The 23,523-nt window shown below is 44.4% G+C and overlaps 1 protein-coding gene across 3 annotated transcripts in view; it reads right to left on the bottom strand.

Moving 5' to 3' along the window:
* LHFPL3 (LHFPL tetraspan subfamily member 3) overlaps positions 1-23,117 on the bottom strand; it is a 176,552-nt gene extending 153,435 nt beyond the window's left edge. For all 3 annotated transcript variants that reach the window (XR_015743967.1, XM_026701641.2, XM_087935560.1), the window contains exon 1: positions 22,309-23,117. Coding sequence is in view for 2 of the 3 variants with exons in the window: in XM_026701641.2 (XP_026557426.2) it covers positions 22,309-22,792 (484 nt within the window). In the remaining variant the exon portion in view is untranslated. The remainder of the gene's footprint in view (positions 1-22,308) is intronic.
* Between the last annotated feature and the right edge of the window lie 406 nt (positions 23,118-23,523).

Below are 23,523 nucleotides of genomic sequence, written 5' to 3'. Positions count from 1 at the left end.
GCTTCTGGGAGGGCAAAAACTGCCTCAAACAGCCGAAAATCAGCTGGGAGGCACACACATGTGCAGTTCAGGTAAGTTTGGCTGGAGCTCACATGCCCACACAAATGGCTCTGTATGCCACCTGTGGCACGCGTGCCATAGGTTCACCCTCACAGTCATAGATCTTGCTGTGAACCTCACTGGTTAAGCAATTAGCCTCATAAAGTTTGGGCTCAATTGTGGTCATAAATTGAGGACTACCTGTACAGCATTTCCATGGTCATCTGATCAAAATTTGGACACTGGGCAACTGGCATGTATTTATCACGGTTGCAATGTTCCGAGCTCAGGTGATTCTCCCTTTGCAACTTTCTGAAAGTTTTGACTGTATTTTCCTTCTGGTATATGTTATAGGCTTAATTAATGCTTTTGCTAGACCTGATATTTGAGGCCGATTTTTAACCCTCCCATACTAACACCTCTTACAATACTAGACAACACAGTATCAACAGTAGAGACCTGGAAATTTCTAGGTTCTACTATATCACATGACCTAAAATGGACACCTAATATCAAAAACGTCATCAAAAAAGCACAACAAAGAATGTTCTTTCTGCGCCAACTCAGAAAGCTCAAACTGCCCTAGGAGCTGCTGATCCAGTTTCTACAGAGGAATGATTGAGTCTGTCATCTGCACCTCTGTAACTGTCTGGATTGGCTCTGCAACCCAACGGGACAGGCACAGACTTCAGAGAGTAATTAGAACTGCAGAAAAAACAATTGCTACCAACCTGCCTTCCATCGAGGACCTGTATACTGAACCCTGAGACAAAAAGAGGCCTGTGAAATTATCTACAGACCCCTCACATCCCGGACATAAACTGTTTCAACTCCTTCCCTCAAAACGACGCTATAGAGCCCTGCATACCAGAACAACTAGACACAAGGACAGTTTTTCCCCGAATGCCATCACTCTGCAAAACAAATAATTCCCTCAACACTGTCCAACTATTTACAAAGTCTGCACTACTATTACTATTAATCTTCTCACCACTCCTTATCACCCATCCCCTCCCACTTGTGACTGTACGACTGTAACTTTATTGCTTGTATCCTTACGATCTATATGGACTGTTTCCTAGAGTGATTTGATTGCTTATTGTACCCTCTGACTATTATTAAGTGTTGTACCTGATGATTCTTGACGAATGTAACTGTTCTTTTATGTATACTGAGAGTATTTACACCAAGACAAATTCCTTGTGTGTCCAATCACACTTGGCCAATAAAGAATTCTATTCTGTTCTGTTCTGTTCTGTTCCGTTCTGTTCTGTTCCATTCCATTCTTCTTTTCTGTTCTATTCTAACTATGTTATTATAATGTAGGTACTGATGAGTCCACACAAAATGCTTGCATCTACCTCTGTTCCGTCTTTTGACTGTATTGTTTAAATTATTAAAAGGGACTAATTGTTTTAAACTTTCTGACCAGCGAAGGCAACGGGGAAGCCCAATTCACTTTACAAACCAGTGGTGGGATTCAACCGGTTTGCACCACTTCGGCCAAACCAGTTGTTAAATTGCTGGCTGGCCCCGCCCCACCCCTCCCCTTCCAGGAGTCCCCACGTGCCCCGTTTTGGCTCCCAGGTAAGTGTACTAGTCCCAAAACGGGGTGCAAGGGGGTGCAGTTTGCCTCCCCATGGCCCATTTTTGCTCCCAGGGAGTTGCAGGAGGCCGAGTACTGCCTGTCACACCCCTTGGCCACGCCCACCATGGCCACGCCCACCGAGCCAGTCATTAGGACAGAGAAACGATTCTTAAATTATTTGAATCCCACCACTGTTAACAACCATGTCGCTAACTTAACAAATTCAGTGATTTATTAGCAATGGTGGCAAGAGAGATTGTAAAATGGAGCACAATTGTGGTCGTACGTCGAGCGCTCCATGCAAAGAGACCAAATTTTGCCTCAGCAAAAGTTTTGCCTTAAGTAGTCAAAATTGTGTGGGGTAAACAGAAATACAAATCAAATTTATCTCTAAGACAACCCATGCCTGGGCATATCACAAAACAAATCTTTCCCTCATTACCTGGGATCATAAACATGCACAAAACCCTTTGTACTGGAGAAATATTTCACTCTCCTTCACATCTGACATTTCAGCTTCCAAGATGGAATTGTAACCTTCAAATGTGGTGTAAATTAAATGGGCTTTAATTACAGTGTATTATTCAAGCTGCCTTATCCAAGAACACTGAGGAGATGGGGTGGCTCTAATAAACTAAAGCGACATTTCCCTAGGCAGCATAGACATTGGTCATGCTGCCTGCTAATTTTGGAAATTGTAGTCCCTCACGTCTAGAGAATACCTGATTAAGAAATGCATCCAAAGAGAAGAGAAATGCTTGGATTTTTTCTTTCTCTTCTTTGTCAACAGTTGTTTTGCAAAATGTATTTGAATATAAATACCCTGTTTCCCCCAAAATACGACCTACCTTGAAAGTAAGTCCTAGCTTGATTCTTACACATGCACCCAATATAAGCCCTATCCCCCAAAATAAGCCCTAATTAAGACTCCGCCCACTCCAGAGTGGCACAGGTAAAAATTAAGCTAGGCTGGGGATGGGAGGATGGAGCTGCCCTACTACTTACCTTTGGACAGTTGTAGCTAGGACTCACACACCCCAACACCTGACTCACCGGCCCATTTTTCCTTCAGCCGGCAAGGTTGGCAAGGCTTTCCTGAAGGCCTCTGTAGCTGATAATAAAGCTCTGGATCGATCCGGAGCTCTGTTATCAGCTGCAGAGGTCTTCAGGAAAGCCTTGCTGGTGGCAGAAGAAGCAGTTCCTGAAGGCCTCTGACAACGAAAAGGAGGCCGGGAGCGACGCATGCAGGTGAGGTTAGTCAGTGGGTGACATCCCTTGAAAATAAGACCTGGTGCCTTTTTCAGTGGAAAAAGATAAACAACAGGGTCTTATTTTGGAGGAAACACAGTATATAGTTTTGCTTTCAAACAGATATACAGTGGCATGAATAGTGAATATCAAAGGTGTCCTATTTAGAGAGTGAGCTATTAGGAAGTACCCGCTGGTTTAATGCTGGAATTACATTGTTAATTAATTATGTTTTAGGCTTGATACTTTTAGAGTGGGGTTTTTGGTTCTTAGGAGTCACACAAAACTCCCCTAACACTTTCAAACAGAAGGAATCAAGGATCAGAAGAGCCTGAATGAATACAACGAGATTCAACTTTTACCACCAATCACTGCTCAAGCTCTTCGTGCAGAAAAACAGAGCTTGGAGAGCAGCCGAAACGCAGGGCAGCTCAGGGCACTGCCAGCTATCACTCACCAAGACTTCGTGTCAGTGTGCCATATGCCACACGATTGTAGATAATCTGCTCACAACGCTTGGAAGAGGAACATCAGGAAGGAAAAACAGATCTGTGCGCTCGTGAGCAGCTAAGTCAGGGACTGCTTTGGTCAGGTGGCACTTTTGCACCTGCGCGCTGGAACAGAGTAATTCTTTCCTCGATATTTAGATCGCCCTTTCAGCCTCCACTGGATTCAGAATAAGGACTGAAGGACCTCCTGCTTGCCTGTGTTGTTGTAGCAATGGCAGGAGATGGACAAAATTCAGCTGCCGGTAGTATCGTGTACACCACCCAAAGGAAAAAGGACCCCGTAATTTTGCACTTTGGTAAAAAGCAGCCGATGTCCCCATAGAACTAAATCTCTCATTAACGCCCATCCGATATGCATCATGTTGTGTGAAAGAACAATCCCATGTATTGCTCTTATCTGTTCCATCATGCCTGCAGATGATGGGGCATGACGTCGCACAAGGATAAAATCGGTTGGATGCTCATTTTGGATTCAGCTCGCCACATAAGTTCCAATCCCCAAAGCAAAAGAGCCAGGGTTATACAGAAGTGTCTGTGATGACCCAAAGGAGTGTGGCACAAAGGCAACACAGTCAGATAATCAGTAGGAGTCCCTTTATTAACTCCAACTTTGCCCCCAATGTCCTGGTTACCTTCTGGCTGGAGAAGAACTCTCCCAGGAACAGCCTTTGGCTGCAGAGAATCAAGTCCAAAACATGGTCAACAAAAACTGTAACTATAAATCCAGTCAAGGCAAGATGAGGTAATTAGTCCAACAGGGCAAGAGCAAGAATTCCAGATGTGAAGGCATGGCAGTAACTTGGCACAGTTGGGAGGACGGCAGGAACACAGATAACCAAAGTCAACACAAGATAAACTCACATTTGTTCCCAGCAGCTGCCACACTCAGCATGCATCTCGTTTAAACTCTCTTCCCAGCAGTGGCTAATGGAGAGAATCAGGGCCCTTTCCTCCCCCGTAAGCCACCTGACTCATATTGCTCCCTGCTCCATTCCTCCCTGCGTGCCCTAGGATGAAGAGGTGGGCCTGGGTCTTCCTCTGAACTCCTTCTCCCTTGTTCTACCTCTCTCCTGCTCTGCCCAGATGGACTTTGCCCTTCCCCAGTTTCCTCCACAGCCAACAGAGCCACTCCCTGTCAGCTGCTCATCTTCCTCCTCAGATTCAGATTCTGACAGGGGCATGACAGTGTCTTTCTTGCCATAAGAAAACCAGTCCCTCATGCATTCCAAACCAGTTGCCTGATTAAAACTTAAGGCCACTCGTCGGATAAAGCATTCAGATCTCTGTACAGGTGATCCTGGACTTACAACAATTCATTTAGCGACCAAAGTCACAGCAGCACTGAATAAAGAGACCTATGACCATTTTTCAACCTATATACATTCTTCAACCTATATACTATATACTAAACCATGGGGTGTCAAACTCAAGGTCTGCGAGGTGCTTAACAGACATGGTATTCAGCCGGTTCTGACCAGTTCTGGAGAACTGGTAGCAGAAATTTTGAATAGTTCGGAGAACTGGCAAATACCACCTCTAACTGGCTCTGTCCCCATCTATTCTCTGCCTCCCGAGTCACAGCTGGGTCTTCTTTCGTTGCCCTGCACAGAAGAATGGAGCTGGAAAGCAGGTTAGTGGGGTGGGAAGGGAATGGGGATTTTACAGTAACCTTCCCCTGCCACGCCCACCAAGCCACGCCCACCAAGCTGCATTACGCCCACAGAACCAGTAGTAAAAATTTTTGAATCCCACCACTGGCGCTTAAATCTGGCCCGTGGGACCAGCCTGGAAATAGCAAAGGACCAGCCCAGGGGGCCTCTGGAAGCCAAAATGGGGTCGCAAGCCCTGTTTTGGCCAGCAGGGTGCAGCAGAAGGTGTCCATCCTGTCTCCCCCACCCTGGCCAGCCCGCGGAAGAGAAGTACAACGCTGATCTGGTCCTCTAAAAAATCCAATTTGAAACCCCTGCACTAAACGAATGGCCCATTGGGATCCCCATCTCAAAACGACTTATGTGCGGCCAGAATCTGAAAATAACATTCAACGCAGCGCACAGCACTTAAGCAAAACGGTTCAGCTGAGATCGGCATGTGTGGGACTGATTGGGGTAGGTTGTAGGGGTAACACCGAAATATAATTTGATCATATATTAATTTAACTAGCGGACCTCGCCCGAGCGCGAGACAAACGCTGAAGAAAAAGAAGAAGAAGAAGATATATTAATTTAACTACGTATTTAATTATTGTATTTCATTCCCATTTCATTTTAAGCTGTATTTTATTCCCATTTCATTTTAAATAGTTTTTTTTTATTTATCCAATTCGACTTTGAATTGTTTTTATCAGATTTTTAGTAATAATTTGTGTCTGGAACTCTGCATTTGGATATGGCCCAAGGGCTAATCAATAAAGTAAACTAAACTAACTTTTGCAGCATCCTTCTTGTTATGTGATTCCCCCCCCCCCCCACTAAATGAATAGTGGTAAGTCAAGGACTACCTATACTGAATTCCATTCCTTTCTTTTGGTTGATTACATTTAATATTCTTCAAAACAGACTTTCCTCAGGCTTCATTTACAACCAATATTACAGGTGTGAGGCGAGACCCTTCACTCTCTATCTAGGTCTATGCTTTCTAGCTTCAAACCTGGCTTTTTATTGCTTCTTAGATGATATATAGTAAAGCACTAACTTGGTAAAAGATGCAAACTAGGGGAAATTTGTAGTCAGAAATTGTGTAAAGCTAATAGTTGCCATTGGCTCAGTTCTGGGGCAATTTTTGATATAACGAGAATAAGGAACCAAAAAGTGCAGATGACAAGAGTTTTTCAAATAAGTGCCAAGTATCAGGATGGCACAGTGAATGCGGAAGTTGCCTTGTAATCTTCCAGAGGAACAGAAGAGATGTAGAAAAGACTATATAAGAGGGTTTTTTTTTTTAATCAGATCATGGCCACTGATTCTAGCTGCTCCTCGCTGGACCTAGCTATTATCTCTGGACCTCATTGCAATGAGCTGTTGATGTAAGTATTATCTCACTGAATTGTTATTTGTGCTCTGATGGCTTTCATGTTCCAAATTGCTCATGAAATAAAACTTTGATTCAAAGCAAAATGAGGTTGCATGCTTGTATTTCCTGTTCTGCTTGTCTTATTTTATGACAAAGGACATATATTTTAAAGGTATTTTTTTTAAGCTGCTTATTTTCTTGTGGCACGTGGTGCATGAAGCTCCAAATGTTTAGACAACAAAGTAATCAATTCATCGAAATGGTTCTGTCTTTTATTCTGGCCTGCACCTGTTGTTTCTGTGCATAAATGCAGCCTAATTTGGCTGTGCGTACAATGTATTATGAACCAGATCAACTGGCTTCAGAGTTGGCTGCCTAACAACCTGACACTGTCATTATTATACAGATGGATTTGCTGCCATGCTGGCTATATATCCGAACAACAATAATTCATTCATTTATTCAAGGAATAAATTATTTAGTTTGTGGAAAGCGAGCGAGCGTGATGTTTCTCATGGCCAGGATGTTAGCTTAAGGTCATTTAAAAATAGCAACGTAGCTACTTAGTTTTATGCTACCAGACTACCGCTAAAATCATGTTCACGGGAAGGTAAATGGCTAGATTAACTATCAGAGTTCAGATGCTTTCTGATTAACAAACTCTGCTTGACAATCTTCAAGGAATTCAACAGCTGTTCATCCCCGCTGTGGGAGTAACTATGTTAGTTCAGTGTGATTGTCATGCAATATTGTGGCCTGCCAACTGCCAGCGGACCTGGTGGCAGACTTGGATGATGAGGAGGTTGGGGAGGAACTTGGGTCTGGAGTTCTCTGTGTTGGAGGCAGAGATGGGGCCAGGGCTGTCCAACATTTCCCAGATGCCTATGGAGTCAGAGATAAGTAGGGAAGAAGAACAGCTGGAGCCTGTACCCAATGCGTGCATGCACAGAGCTGCCAGGAGAAGGGAACAGTTAAGGAACAAGGGTCGACTCAGGAGTAAAGGCACAGGTGGATGGTGAATGCCCCCCCGGGAATAAAGAGGAGCAAAAGAGGAGTGGTGTTTGTAGGAGTCAATTAGTTCATTTAATTAGGGTGAAGATATGTTCGTGACTCCCTGCCAAGAATTTTCTGGCACAGCATTGCACTTGGAAGCTATCGGCCTGGCAACTCTCCAATCCTGATAAGGTCTGTGGTTGTAAATCAATCTTGAAAGACTGTTTGCCAGGATTTTGCTGGATGTGAATGAGAGGAATTCACATTAGTCTAATAAAAAAGTGTTTTGTCGGGAGGAGGAGTCTGCTTCATGATTTCATAAAGCCTAGCTCAGAACAGTATCTTCCTTTAATGTTTTAACTAGGCACCGAAAATGAAAAATATTTTACAAAGTTAGGAAGGCATGGAGAGTTACACTGGTTTATTTCATGTAAACTAGATTTCCCTTCTTGCCTTATGCTGTTAATTTCCTCGGTTCACAATCTCTTACTCCTTTTCTGCATTATGCATAACATGGTTTGTCCCAGAAGGAAATGAGGTGATGGATATGTTTGCAATCCTTCTTCCTCTCCTAAGAGAACAATCAGCATTGTTCCTTAGATGTCTTTGTCGATATCCTGATGGAGATTAAATACCCTATAATTTCACAAGCAAAGCTAAACAAAGACTTCGCCAAAGTCCTATGTGGGAAGAATTTTAACTTGTATTTAGCTGGAAAGACTGACAAGAATTCCCTGGAATCAACTTTTGGGGAAACGACAAAGACCATTAGTTTTAAGCTTTATTATCTTCAAGATTTATATTAATTTCCATGCCATTAAAAACACCTCAGTGTACTTTGTCCTGTATAGTTAATTTGTCTTGTAGGGTCATTCTTTCATTTGTCATAAGGTAAAAGTAAAGGTTCCCCTTGCACATATGCGCTAGTCGTTTCCAGCTCTAGGGGGCAATGCTCATCTCGGTTACAGAGCTGAAGAGCCAGTGCTGTCCGAAGACGTTTCCATGGTCATGTGGCCAGCATGACTAAATGCCGAAGGCGCATGAAACACTGTTCCCTTCCCAACAAAGGGGTCCCTATTTTTCTACTTGCATTTTTTACATGCTTTCGAACTGTTAGGTTGGCAGAAACTGGGACAAGGAATGGGAGCTCACTCCATTACACGGTGCTAGGGATTCGAACTGCCGAACTGCCGACCTTTCTGATTGACAAGCTCAGCGTCTTAGCCACTGAGCCACCACATCCCTTTTGCCATTTGTCCTACTGTACTTTTGTATACTGGAGATTCTCAGTCTTCCAGGTCATAGTTGTCCCAAAGGTGGTTTTTTTTCAAGAGGCCACTGGGCTTTCTGGTTTTTCTTTTGAAGAGGTTTTGCTTCTCATCCAAGGAGCTTCTTCAGCTCTGACTGGAATTTCCATTCCCCACCATCCAGTCAGAGCTGAAGAAGCTTCTTGGATGAGAAGCAAAACGTCTTCAAGGAAAAACCAGAAAGTCCAGTGGCTTTTTGAAAAAAGCACCTTTGCTATAACTTTTGTAATTTTCTATATGTCCAATGATCATTATCATTTTGGAATCATGTCTTTGTTTTAAATAAATAGATGTTTTGAAAAGTTTTAAAAAATATAAAATGCTATTATTAAAAACAATTTTAAGTTCTACTATTTCTGCAGCATTTCTCAGCTAAGCAGCTATAACAAATAAATCTATATATATAAAAGTGAAATACCCCTCATGCATCACCACAAAATCTCTAGAACCATAAAGCCTACAAACTTGAAATTTGGTATGTATGCTCCTCTTGGCTTCTAGGTGCTCACTAAGAAAGGATTTTTCGAAATGACCATCAGAGCTATTAGTATTTCCTATATTATTATTATTTAACATGCTCTAATGCTAAGGAGTTCTACTCCCCCTCCCCACCTGAAAAGAAATCTGTTCCAAATGCAAAACACAAGCAGAGGAGAGGAATTTCAGTTTCAGTTTTAGTTTCACAGCACCAAGCAGCTTTAGTACAGAACAGTTGAGCCAAGCCACACTCAGGCTCCTTGCTGTCTCTTTCTTGCTCACACAGCAAATACTCTTTCAGTTTCCAAACAGCCCTCAACTCTCTCACACACTGAGGGGACGCTGGCCAGATGAATACTGATGGATGCTGGTAGGCAGAGGCAGAATTTCCCCCCCTCTTATTTTCCTCCCCCAAAACTAAGCCTGATCACATAGTTTCACAGTGAAGCACAGGCATCCAGCTAGTTTTAATAATAAACAAGCTGAAGAAACTGTGGACTACCTAGTTAGCTGCTGCAAGGAAAAATATACATCAAAAAGACCCATGCATTGCTCCACCAGCAATCAGCACCCAAATCAGCACAGATTAACTCCAAAATTAACATCAGATCAACAATTAGGTAAACACTACCCCAATCAAGAAACTGCCAAGGAGCCAACAGTAAAGACCCCAACCAGATAATCTCTAAGACCACCCTTACCAATGCTAACAGGGCAAGCCACTACAATGTAAACTGATTGCAAACTCCACTCCTTACTAGCACTGATAACGTTACCTAGCTGGGTCATGAAACGTCTGCAAGAAAACAACCAAGCTCAGAGAGCACCTAGGACTCCTCAAGTATATATCTCCATAATAGTTTTGGACTATTCATAAGTTGTCTGTGAGATTGTGAAAGTTTGGTAAATTCTGTTTTGAAGGTACTTCTCAACATTTTCTGAAGAAATATATTCTCTTATACACAAATTGGAATGATCATTTTTTTTAAAAAAATTGTATGCTTGCATTATCCACCTACATCTTATCTCCTTAAATTTTCAATTTATTTTTCTTTACTTTTTCCTTTCTCGACTTATATGCCAGTCATTTCCAGCTTTATTGAAATTCTTAAATATTTCAGTTTAATCTCTATTTATCTCACAGTTAACCGAGGACTGTTACTGTAAAAAGTTTAATCTGATATATTAAAGTCAGAGAAGGAAAATGTAAGGCTTAAACACTCACGTAAAGATGCATGGAATTGCACCTGCTTCCTCCCCATCGGACCTCAATCTAATAAAGGACACAATTGAGATCATTGTAGCAACAATTAACAATGTGAAATGCCGGAAGCATAACAGCAAAGAAGTTGCACAGGATATTGTTAGCAATTTCACACATTTTCCTAATACTTTATGCACACCACACCTAGAGTGAACCCATTGATTATTTGCTCATAAATGGCTTAGATAAAGTAAGCAACCTGAAATCTTATGAAAACACAGACCCAAAAAGCATATGTAACTTTCTGGGTGTATTAAGTAATTATTTGGAAGATTAGATGTGCTAATTCATCATTAACTCTACAAAATAGACCAGAACAGCAAGGTTACAACTATGTGGTTATATGGTAATAGCAGAATCTTGTTGGTAGCAGAATATCAGAATATGGTAGCAGAATATCAGAAACTGCTCTGACTTTTTTTGCCACTGGTGGATTTTACACGCAAATCAGGTACTGAATCAGAACCACACATTAAGTTCCAGTTAAGATGATTTATTGCTTGCGTCTATTCTCAAGAATCTAGTTAACTAGTCAGCATTAAATTGGCGCTAGAATACAGCCAACAAAATTCAAGAGGGGTTGGGCGTACATCACTTATGGCAACATAAGGATTCCAGGCTGATTCCTCTCTTGACTCCACCTCCAGACTCTGCCTCTTCTTCGCCTGCCATTATGTCCATGTATTTTCGTCTGCCTGGTGTTTTTCTCTCCCTCCCACCTCCATGGGTTAGAGCAGGGGGTGTCAAACTCAATTTCATTGAGGGCCGCATCAGGGTTGTGTTTGACCTCAGGGGGCCAGGGTGGGTGTGGCCAGCTTGACGTCACTCATTTCTGCCAGTGAAAACGGGCTCACAAGCTCCGTTTTCGGCTGGGACAGCCTCCTGTAACCCTCTGCCAGCAAAAATGGATCTAGGGAGGCCACACACAGACCTCGTGAGCTCTGTTTTCGGCTGGGACGGCCTCCTACAACCTTCTGCCAGCGAAAAAGAAGCTCGGGAGGCCACACTTCTGGGTTAGAGCTATTGATCAATGGTTGACAGTTGCCTTTGCGAATGCACTGAGCCATAATCATAAAAAGGATATTGCACTGATAATTGATTGCATCTGTGGTGGGCAAAGACCCTTTTGTGCATAAGATTTTACAGCTAGTGGAGATCAAAAAAGGTACAAGAAATGCTGCCCAAATTCAAATAATGGCTCAAGGGCTCCATCACCGACTGATTTGGTATTGCTGTCTTTCAGACGGGAACTCAAATTGTACATAAAAACGTAATAATTTTGGCTCCCAGACAGAACAACGGGAACCATTTCAAACAGTCTCTCAATAAAAACTTGGACAGGGTTCAGGAAAGCTTCAGAGAACAATTAAACACCTACAAAAGACAGGTAGTTCTTGACTTACAATGGTTCATTTAGTGACCGTTCAAAGTTATGACAGCACTGAAAAAAATGACTTAGGACCATTTTTTCACTTACTTTTGCAGCATCCCCCATGGTTCCATGTGATCTGACCAAGGCTTATTGAGACACTAACAAAGACACGTTAATCCCCAAACCCTTTTTTCTTTATTTCAACAGCTGTGGATTTTAGTCATTCACAACCCGTAATGATTCTCAAACAGTTTGTAAATAGTCCCATGGAAGTCTGCCAAAGTCCTTCAGGATAAGTCTGATAAACACCCACCTTTATCTTTCTTGAAATGCTGCCAATGACTAAATTTCCAATTAGTTACATGAGGTCAAACATAGCACAAATTCAACACAGAGCTTCAGGTTTCAAACCAACCAGTACGAAAAAAGTTGCTTCCTGCAAAGGTTCCTGTCCCTTTGCTCTTTCTTTATGTCTTACAGGAGGGCCAATCACCTCCAAGCCTTACTCCCATGTCGCCCCTTTTGTCTTAACTGTTCTTGCCTTCTGGCAGCTCTGTGCATGCACGCACTGGGAAGAGGCTCCCTTTGTTCCTCTGCCTCGCTGCTGTCAGATTCTGGAGGCTCAGCGCATAACTCCCAACTGGCCCTGGCTCCATCTCTGTATCAGACACAGGACCCTCATCCGAGTCCTCCCCAGACTCCCAGACTTGCCCATGTTCCTCCCCACTGTCCAACTCTGCTGCCATCTCCTCAGATTGCTGGCACACCACAACAACATGATCAAAATTCAGATGCTTGGCAACTGGTTCATATTTATGACGGTTGCAGTGTCCCAAGATTGTGGGATCCCTTTTTATGACTTCCGGACAATGGGGAAGCCAGATTCTACTTAATAATGCTGTTACTAACTTAACAATTGCAGTGGTTCACTTGCAACAATGATGGCAAGAAAGGTCATAAAACGGGGCAAAAGGCGTGAAACAAACGTTTCACTTAGCAACAGAAATGTTGGGCTCATTTGTGGTCACAAGTCGAGGAGTGCCTGTAGAATGCATCAAGAGCGGTGATAGTTGAAATAAATTTCTAGATATGCATTTGTTACCTTTTTAATTATTCTGGGCAGGAACCAGAGGTGGGATTCAGCAGGTTCTGACCAGTTCTGGAGAACCGGTAGCAGACATTTTAAGTACTCCGGAGAACCAGCAAGTACCACCTCTGACTGACTCCGCCCCATCTATTCTCCGCCTCCCAAGTCCCAGCTAATTGGCTGGGTCTTCTTTTGTTGCCCTGCACAGGAGAACGGAGCTGGAAAGCAGGTTAGTGGGGTGGGGAGGGAATGGAGATTTTACAATATCCTTTCCCTGCCACGCCCACAAAGCCATGCCATGCCCACAGAACTGGTAGTAAAAAAATTGAATCCCACCACTGGCAGGAACATCATCTTGTTCTTTACCCTCCAACAGCAAATAAAATTTTGTTGGATAATGTCCATCCAAGAGTGACCTTGTGTTTACTTCACCGTTTCACGATGGACCTTCTTTCTGCCACTAAGAAAATTAGATGAATGTTGAATATGTGCTGCAGGATCATACATACCCAATTAGAGAACTGTGGCAATGCTTCACTGAAATTTTGACTAATCTCCAGTCATTACTTAAAGACTGGAAATTTCTGAGGCAATTTTAGGAAGATGCACTAAAAGGCCGACTAGCTGTAATTAGCTTTCATGGGCTAAGGAAAAAAAGAGTCAACCATTAAAATGACAGGCTCATATTTTGCTAAGAAAAAGAACATGGAATGTACCTCTGTGGGGATTTTATTCTAATCATCTTGAAGTACAATTAAAAAATGAATAAAGTTCTATTAGAAATTTTCCTTGAGAATATCCATTGCTTTAATTTTATTTGGGAGTGTAATATCCAAAGATTTAATTCCTTCATTTCTACACAAGGATTCCTAATGGAGCCCTAAGAAATACTGTTTTGAATTCTGGTACAAGGCTAATTTCTAATTTGCTAAACAAAAACTGTTCTCATTTAAGTTTCATGCATAAATCAGTATGTGAACTACGGAATGAGGTTTAAAAAAAGAATTCCAGCATTGCTCACAATATAACTTTCCTAACGATATTAATTGGATTGTTTGCATGGGGAGACAAATGTATATATATAAAAGCAAAATACCACTCACAGTTTCCCAGCACCAAGCAGCTTTAGTACAGAACAGTTGAGCCAAGCCATGCCCAGGCTCCTTGCTGTCTCCTTCTTGCTCACGCAGCAAATACTCTTTCAGTTTCCAAACAGCCCTCAACTCTCTCACACACTGAGAGGACGCTGGCCAGATGAATACTGATGGATGCTGGTAGGCAGAGGCAGAATTTCCTGCCCCCCCCTTATTTTCCTCCCCCAAAACTAAGCCCGATCACCTAGTTTCATAGCAAAGCACAGATATCGAGGTCGTAGTTTTTTAAAGGATTGTTCGGGGCTACAAAATAATGCAAAATAACATGGTTGTTACTAACCTAACAACTGCAGTGATTCACACACTTTGGGAATTCAAGAGTTGAGATGCCATGGAACAAATATTTTACAACCCTGAATGGAGGCAGGTAATTCTTGCCAAGATTAAAATAAATATAAAGAAAAATAAATGATGATGAGAAGAAAAACAAACAACAAGAATTGAACAATCCACTTGTACCTCCTTTCAGTTACAGTATATTTTTAAAATCTCTCTCTCTTAATTCAATTCTCCTGAAACAGCCATATATTTTGTTATGAACAGGAAAGATTGCCAAGGCGCAACCTTTGAGGTTAAGAAGGAATGATAGCATTGCATCTGAACAATGATTAACAGTCGTGCCATCAGACATGCCAACATCTCAGGTTCCTTCTGGGTGACTTTTCAGTGACTTTTCAACTCCCAGAATTCCCCAGCTAACATGCCAAAGTCCACATACTGGTAGCCCTCGACTTACGACCACAATTGAGCCCAAAATTCCTGTTGGTAAGCGAGAAAGTTGTTAAGTGAGTTTGACTGCATTTAACAACCTTTCTCACCACCGTTGTTGCAGTGAATCCCTGCAGTTGTTCAGTGAGCTGCACGGTTGTTAAGTTGAATCGGACTTCCCCATTGGCTTCACTCATCAGAAGACCATCGAAGGAGATCATGTGACTTTGGGACACTGCAACCGCCATAAATACCTGCCGGTTGCCAAGCATCTAAATTTTGATCGCATGACCATGGGGATGCTGCAACGGTTGTAAGTATGAAAAACGGTCAGAAGTTACAGCCCCGGAAAAAAGTTTCTCTCTCACCGCAGGCTAATAGGTCTGTCCAGCAGGGAGATGAATAGTTGTCTGCCACCTCTATTCATCTCTGCCCCCTGTCTTTTATCCCCAAAGCTAGGGTGGGGCTTCACTAGCAGTGCTGGCTCTTCCGTCCCAAGGACCGGCCCATAGATTTCCACTGCTCTCCTCTCCTCTGCCTTCTGCGTGTCAGGCACTGGAGCCAGCTGTTCCTCATCTTCCTCATCAACCATCTCCAGACCTGGCTCTTCTGTCCCAAGGACTGGCCCATAGATTTCCACTGCTCTCCTCTCCTCTGCCTTCTCCACATCCACACAGCAGGCACTGGATACAGCTGTTCTTCCTCTTCCTCATCAGCCACCTCCAGACCAGGGGGCTGTTGACTCTCTATCTGAGGGATGACGGATGGCCCAGGCTCCACCTCTCTCTCTCTCTCTCTCTCTCTGCCAGCTCCATCCCCTTTTCCCCCACGGAGCTCTCAGGTTGCTTGACTCTCACACCTCCTCCTCCAATTCAGCTGCTGGAAGGGCCAGCAGCCGATAGGCTACAATACTCAAGCTCTGTGTCCACCCCACTGACTCCTTTACCGATGTCACCTCAACCTGTAGGGACTGGCTGTGTTCACTAGCAGTTCTTCTCCGACAGGCCACAACAGCAGTCTTCAATCAAACACCATCTTCTCTGAACTAGCTAATATCACTTGGCACCCAGGACTATACAAGTTCTCCACGTGTGGTCTCACCAATGCTGAGCCGTGGCTTTCTTTTTAATTTTCATTCAATTAAATTAAATTTCCTCTCTTTACAATGAGACATAAAAGGCATGGTGAAAATTTATACCTATGGTTTTTTTTTTCACAGATCACTTGCTTCATTAAAATATATATTCCATAATTGCCATGCATTTAAATAAATGTGCTACGATATTAAGCACTTAAACACTGTGCGGCCCCAAAGAATATCATCCCCCCCCCAGTAAATGACACTGCCAACATTTATTTTACAACGTTATTTCACCAGGTATTATTTTTTTCCCCACCTACTCAATATTTTTATCTTAGGCTGTTCGATTTAATCGTTAAAACTTAATTGCAAAAATTACTATCCCCTTTGTTGTAAATGAGAAGATAGACTATGACACGATTCCATCAACGGTGCCCCAGTCTCTTTAAAAACAGCTCATTTTGGGATAATTTCAGATCTGTTTCAAATTCTATTCAGCCAATTAACTAAGGAAGAATAATCGTGGACTTGTTTCAAAGTATCTATTTAGGGATCATTAGAACTTTTAAATATATATCTCTCCATGCAAATCTGTCTGCCTTTTCTGTAACATATACTCTCTTATTATCTTCCTGAAACCAGCAAAGAACCATTTTTTTTTGTACTTGACAAATATGTCTATGAAGCTACTGTGCTTTTGTGCTTAAAGATTATAGCTATTATTTCTTTCTTCAAAAATAATTTAAACTAAGTCCCATTCCATATGGCAATGCACATTTCTAGATATCTTTAAGCCTGTATTTGAAGAAGCAAAAGAGGCTTATAGAGAATTGGACAAATTCAGGATTTATCTTTTCTCTTTTTGATGGGAAAGCAAAAGTTTTCCGTTTATATCATCTCAAGAACATGACTTTTCTGATTTTTGTGCTAGAAGGAATTGTTGGTTTACTGAATTCGATTCACGGCAAATCTTGACATTATAAATGTTTGTGTCTCATATAAGACTTCATTCTTTTTTTCAAGATTTCACTGTAAAAAGAGGAAATCCAGATTTCTCATGCCTCAATCTCATCCCCTCATGCTAAAATTTAACAACTTTATAGATGAGCCATTTAAAACAGAGGTGACTTTAAGACTTTGACTCCCAGAATTCCCTAACCAACATGGCTGACAGAGGAATTCTGGAAGTTGAAGTCCACAGGTTTCAAAACTGCCATATTTAGACACCCTTGATTTAAAACGTGCTCACTGGATCACTGTTGTTTTTTTAAAAAACACACACAGGTACCCAATGTCATTTTTCTTACTTTTTTTCAGTTTAGTGAATTCCACTGATATTTCTAACTTTATCATTCAAAAGAGCTTGAGTTAATGTTCAAACTTTCAGGATATAGCCTTGGTGAATAGTGACTTGTTTCCCACACACACCAATGCAAGTTGAATTTTAATATAAACATAGAAAATCTAGAGTCGATGTTGCCAAGGTACATCTCACTCAGGTTGTATCACAAGAATACAGGGAGACTGTCAGGATTCAGGTAGTTGCCCTAATTAAATCGTGAACCTCGACCAAAAACTTCAAAGAATTTATTAGGAGTGAACATGTCGGCATGACCTGTATGAAGCCGATTGTGATGACCCAGTCAGAGGTGGGATTCAAAATTTTTAACACCCGGTTCTGTGGGCGTGGCTTAGATGGTGGGCGTGGTTTCATGGTCATGTGACTGGGTGGACATGGCTTGGTGGTCGTGTTATTGGCTGGGTGTGGCCAACTCAATATCACTCACATCGTGGCACGCATCTCCTCGCCTGGCCTCTCATGACTGTGGGGATGCTGCAACAGTCGTAAGTGTGAAAAATGGTCATAAGTCACTTTTTTCAGTGCCATTGTAACTTTCAATGGTCACTCCACATAAGCAAAGTACCAGCAAAGGAGGGGAAAAAAAAAACTCCTCAGAGGTTCCTGAGACAGGAAGTCTAGTCCTGCCAAGAATGTAATAAGGGTTAACGGAGAGGCAGTTTCTGTAAGCAACACCAGAATGTTTCCTTCCTGCCTTCATTACAGGATTAGGCCAGTAATTTCTTCTAACAACCGGTTCTCTGAACTGCTTAAAATGTTAACAACCGGTTCTAGCGAATAGGTGCAAACTGGTAGAATCCCACCCCTGCCCAGAGTGTACTACAAATGTAACGAAATCCAAAACGTAAATAAATGTCCTTTAATGCCTCCAACTTGGCCCTACTGTTCAATAATACTCAGTTGGAGATAAACATACTCAAAAATAGTCTTCAAAAGAAAGCAATACAGTCTGAATTTAATGAGCAGATAAGAGGTGAAATAAAAAACCCAAACAAATTACAATGATAAAATTTCCACAACGGAACAGGAGAAGTATTTACCAAATTCAAGGAGATAACAAGGCACAGTCTGTTGGAAGGACGCCAACCAAGATAACTTCAGACCAAAATAAAACATGCTCTGTTTCCAGCATTTGCCAGTACGTAGGTCCAAACTCTTATGCAGTTCTCACACCCGCAGCCTATGAAGAGGATCAAGGCTTCTCCTCCTGAGTAGACCAAGTCTCTCCTTTATCCTCTCCTCTCTGTGTGCCCTAGGATGGAGAGGGGATGGGCCTGGGTCCTCCTCTGACTGCTCCGCTAGCCTCTGCCCTTCCCCAGCCTCCTCCACAACTTCTGGAGCCACATTTCCGCTCCCTGTTGGCTGTTTCTCCTCTCCCTCAGAGTCAGTCTCCACCAGGGGCATGACACTGATTCTGAGACACATAATTCACTGTCACCTTTGACCCTGGTTTCCTCCCACCCTTCTGGGTGTATAATAAATCAATATTCTCCAATGAAACACATTCATAGCCAAGAGTCATAAATCACATTCTCCAATTAGAGATTTGTGTGGCAGAAATCCCGGTAGCTTAGTTATAATCTTTGCAAGATAAGAATGGAATGCACTTTTGGTTCCAAACTGCTGCAGTGCTCTTTCAAACTTCTCCCCCCCCCCCCTTCTGTTCATGGCAACTCTCAAACAGGCATAGAAATGTTTTATGAGTTGACAGAGACAATGTGTTCCCAAAATACCTGTTTCCATTAAAGTCTTCTGTACCACAGAATGTTCTTTGTTCCTTCATAAGCAAAAGAGCCGTCAGAATAATTAAATGATGTTCCTACTTCTGAGAGCAGAGAGATGAAATTAAGATGAAGTAGGAATGTGATAGATGGCAAAAAAACAGTGATCTAACCTACTTTTCCCCAACTCAAAATCTCAAACAGATCATCCTTCTTGCAATTCTTTTGTTTACCTTATTAGATGGCCCAGTTGAGAAATAAGAGTGGCCTTCAACTCTTCTTTTCTATCATATTTATTGCAAACATCTGGTTACATCTATCTATGCCCAGTGAGAAAGACCAGGTTCACATGTAAAGATTCAATGAAACTGGTTTATTGCTAAAAGCCTATGTACAGGAATCTTCTCAACTAATAGCACCTCCTTAGAGTCAGATAAACAGAATTCAAGGGAAGTTGGACTTAGTTTGCTTGTGACCACATAGTGATTCTAGGCTAATCCCTCTTTTGACTCCGCCTCCAGTTCTGTCCTTCCTTCTCCCAAAACCTGACCCATAAGGTCCAGCATATTGTGGGTTTGGATTGCTACGGACGGGGCCCAGAAGAACAGTTTCTCTAACCCAGGGCCGTCTTTTGGAATATCGTTCCCATCCACAGCTTACTAAAGTAGAGGACAAAAAGCGAAGGAAGTAGACATCATGTTATTAACACCTGGAGACCCAGCCACTTAGCTCAGCTAAATAGATTTGGTTAAACTCGCAGTTTATGTGATACCGTCCCTCTCAGCTTCACAGCTTTTGCCAAGCAAAATTTGAATTTCTCTCACTTTCCCATGGATGACTTCTATTGTCCTCTCGACTTCCTGTTACCTCAGTGAGGGTTACATAAGGTCTTTTCCCTAGATGCTGGAAGACATCATGAAACAAAGAATGTTCTCTTTTGACCTTGCAAAACACTGATTAAATGTATGCAATGCGCTGATTAAATACACGCACATTCAGGGTGTCCTCAACTTACGTTGGTTTAAGTGACGGTTTGAAGTTACAACAGCAGTGGAAAACGGGGTTTATGACCAGGGGTGGGCTTCAAAAAATTTAGCAAAGGGTTCTCTGCATGCTTTCTGGGTGGGGCATGGCCATGGTGGGCGTGGCCTAGTCAGCTTCCTGCACCACAGGCTGAGGGAGGCTGTTTTTGTCCTCCCCGGGCTCCGGAGGCTCTCTGGAAGCCAGAAACAGGCCCATTTCTGCCCTTTCTGAACTTCCAGGAGGCCCGTTTTTCACCCTCCCCAAGCCTCCGCACATGCCCTGCACTTCCCTGCATCCAAAACGGGCCACATCGGGACTCCTGGGAGGGGAGAGGAGGGGTGGGCGGGGCCAGCCAGGAGTGGGATTTGGGGGGCTTCTCTAAACTGCACAGAATCTTAGCTAGGGGCTCTCTTGAACCCCTGTGAACCCACAGCAGCCCGCCCTTGCTTACGACCATTTTTCAAACTTATGACCATTGCAGCATCCTTATGGGAGATCCCTAGGGGGGGGAAATGGACCACCTTACACTAAATATTCAATAAGGCTGACCAAAACTTAACAGCTTCACACGGCACCGTTTAAAGGAACCATCATCTCAGTGATCTGCATGATTCACACCTTAATAGCAAAGCTGGAAAACTTGTTAAGTTTCTGAATTGCATGGGTACGTTTTTTAATTATCAGTAACATCAATTATCTCCACTATCTTGTTAATAATAAGATTGCTGACTTTTTTCTACTTATAGTCTTTAACATTTTAATGGTCATTTTTGACAGGGAACTTTTTAACATTTGGGAGTTGAACGATTGCTTTCATTGGAAGCTGCCTAGAATCGCTTTATCGTGAGACGGGCGAGGTTCAAACTGATTTTCCAAAGCCCCAGAAGGCAAGACCAGAAGCAATGGAGGGAAGCGAATCAAGGAGAGAAGAAACTCGGAATTCAGGAGACACTTCCTAATAGAGAGGACAATTAACCAGTACTGGGAAGAACTTGCCTTCAGAAGTTGTGGGTGCTTCATCACTGGAAGCTTTCAAAAAAATAAATAAATAGAAAACCACCTGTCTGAAATGGTATAGGGCAGTGGTGGCTAATCTTGTTGGGCTCCTGTCTATGCCAGCACCCAGAAGGCAATGCACACCCCCGAGCTCCCTATGCATGCGCGCCCCCTTACCTACACTACACCTCACAGCTAATTTTCGGCCGGTTTGAGGCCTTTTTTGGCCTCCCAAAGGCTTGAGGAAGGCTTCTGCAAGCTTCTGCAGCTTGGTGAAGTCAAGACCGCCGAGGTCAACCTTGCTCCACTGGCATCATCCAGATGTGCAGCCCGTCAAATGCTTGATGCCGGGGGAACTTGCAAATTGAACCCAACCGAACCTGGTTTGGAGAAGCTGATCTGAGCATGGAGGGGATGTTGGCCAGATGTTGGGCTGGTGGCCCCCTCCTCCTTGCTCGGTCCCAGATCCCTGATCCTGGCTTCTTAGTGCATGTGATCTAAGCATGGGGTGATGCCTGCCAGATGTTGACTGGTGTCCCCCCCTTTCCTACAGATGTTGGACTGTTGTCCCCCCCCTTCCTACAGATGTTGGAATGGTATCACCCTCCTTCCTACAAATGTTGGTCTCATGACACCCCCTTCCTCACGATGTTGGGCTGATGTCCCCCTCCTTCTCACTCCTTCCCAGATCCCTGATTCTGGCATCTTAGTTATTTGATCTAAGAATGGAGGGAATGCCCTCCAGATATTGGACTGGTGTCCCACTCCTTGTTCCAGATGTTGGACTGGTGAGTTCCCCTCCCTTCCTCCAGATGTTGGACTGGTGTCCGACTCCACCTTGCTCGCTCCCGGATCCCTGATCCTGGCATCTTAGTACATTAGATCTTAGCAGGGAGAGGACGTCTGCCAGATGTTGAACTGGTGTCCCTTCCTCCAGATGTTAGACTGGTGTCCCTCTCCTCCTTGCTCACTCCTGGATTCCCAACCCTGGCTTCTTAGTCCATGTGATCTAAGCACAGAGGGGATGTCTGCCAGGTGTTGGACTGGTGATCCTCCCTCCCTCCAGATGTTGGACTGGGGTCCTCCTCCTCCTCGCTCCCTCCCAGATCCCTGATCCTGGCTTCTTAGTGCATGTGATCTAAGCACGGAGGGGATGTCTGCCAGATGTTGGACTAGTGATTTGCGCCCCCCCCCAGCTCTTTCCTCCAGATATCGGACCGGTGTTCCCCTCCTCCTCCTCCTCCTTTCTGGCTCCCCCCGACCCTGGCATCTTATCGCACCCCGACTTCGCCGAGGTCTCCTTCCTCCTCTTCCTCCCTCCTCTCCCCCGCCCCGCCCCCCGTACCCCCACCCCCCTTTCCCGGGTCTGTACCGGAGCTGAGCTGCATCCAGGCGCAGATCTTGTAGACGGTGGCCGTGTTGCAGAAGAAGAAGAGGACGAAGCAGACGATGCAGGTGATGACGAGGGTCATGGAGAGCCCGATGAAGAAGGAGGCGGCTTTGAAGGCGCCCGACGGGAGGCTGGCGAAGTCCGTGAAGCTGCCCTGGCAGGTGAGCTCCCGGGAGACGCCGCTGCCGGTGCAGAAGTGGAAGAGCCCGAAGTAGCCCGCCTGCGGGGTCTCCACGCCGTCGCCAATCCAGTAGGGCTGGAAGAAGCAGACCACGTTGACGATGGCGAAGCAGATGGTGAAGATGGCCCACAGCACCCCGATGGCCCGCGAGTTCCGCACGTAGTTGGCCTGGTAGAGCTTGGCCGCTTCCTGCGGGGGCAGGAGGGAGCCCGACGAGACCCCCGACGAGGACGCCGGGAGCCCGCTAGAGACGCCCCCCGACGGGGCCCCCGCCGCGCCGGGCATCCTGGACGCCCAGAAACAGCAGCAGCAGCGGCAGCGGCAGCAGCTCTTCCGACGACCCTCGCTTCGCCCTGGCTTTTGCCAAGCTTCTTTGGCCCCCACGGGGTTCACGGCGGGGCAGGAAGCGGCCGAGGCTGCATCGCCTGCCCGGGCGCGCGGGAGGCTGGCTGCTCCTCCCGGCTCGATGCCCAGGGAGGGATGGAGGGATGGAGGAGGCAACGGGGGCAGCAGCAGCAGCAGCCCGCCGCCGAGCCCTGCCGCGGCACAAGCGCACCAAACGCTCCCCCGAGCGCAGCTCTGGAGCTGGCTAGCCGGGCTGACTCTCTCTCGCTCTCTCGCTCTCCCCGCTGCTGCGCAATCGCGTCGGGGCTGAGTGGAGGGGGGAGAGGAGGAGAGAAGGAGAGGGGAGGGAGAGAGAAGGAAAAAGAGCGGATGAGAGGATGAGAAGGTGGGGGGAAGAGAGAGAAGGCGAGAGAGGGTATGAAAGAGAATGAGAGAGAGAGAGAGAGAGAGAGCTGATGAGAGAGTGTGGGGAGGGAGAGAGAGAACGAGAGAGAGAAATGAGAGGGAGGGAGAGAGAGAGAATAAGAGAGAGAATGAGAAAGAGTGAAGGAGAGAGAGAAGGAGAGAGAGAAGGAGAGGATGAGAAAGTGGGGGGGAGAATGAGGGAGAGAATGAGGGGAGAGGGAGAGAGAATGAGAGGAAATGAAAATGAGAGACAGAATGAGGATGAG

The sequence above is a fragment of the Pseudonaja textilis genome, chromosome 5, assembly GCF_049901715.1.
Source record: "Pseudonaja textilis isolate UNSWEBS1 chromosome 5, rPseTex1.2, whole genome shotgun sequence".
NCBI lineage: Eukaryota > Metazoa > Chordata > Lepidosauria > Squamata > Elapidae > Pseudonaja > Pseudonaja textilis.
This window is presented reverse-complemented; position numbering and strand designations above follow the sequence as displayed.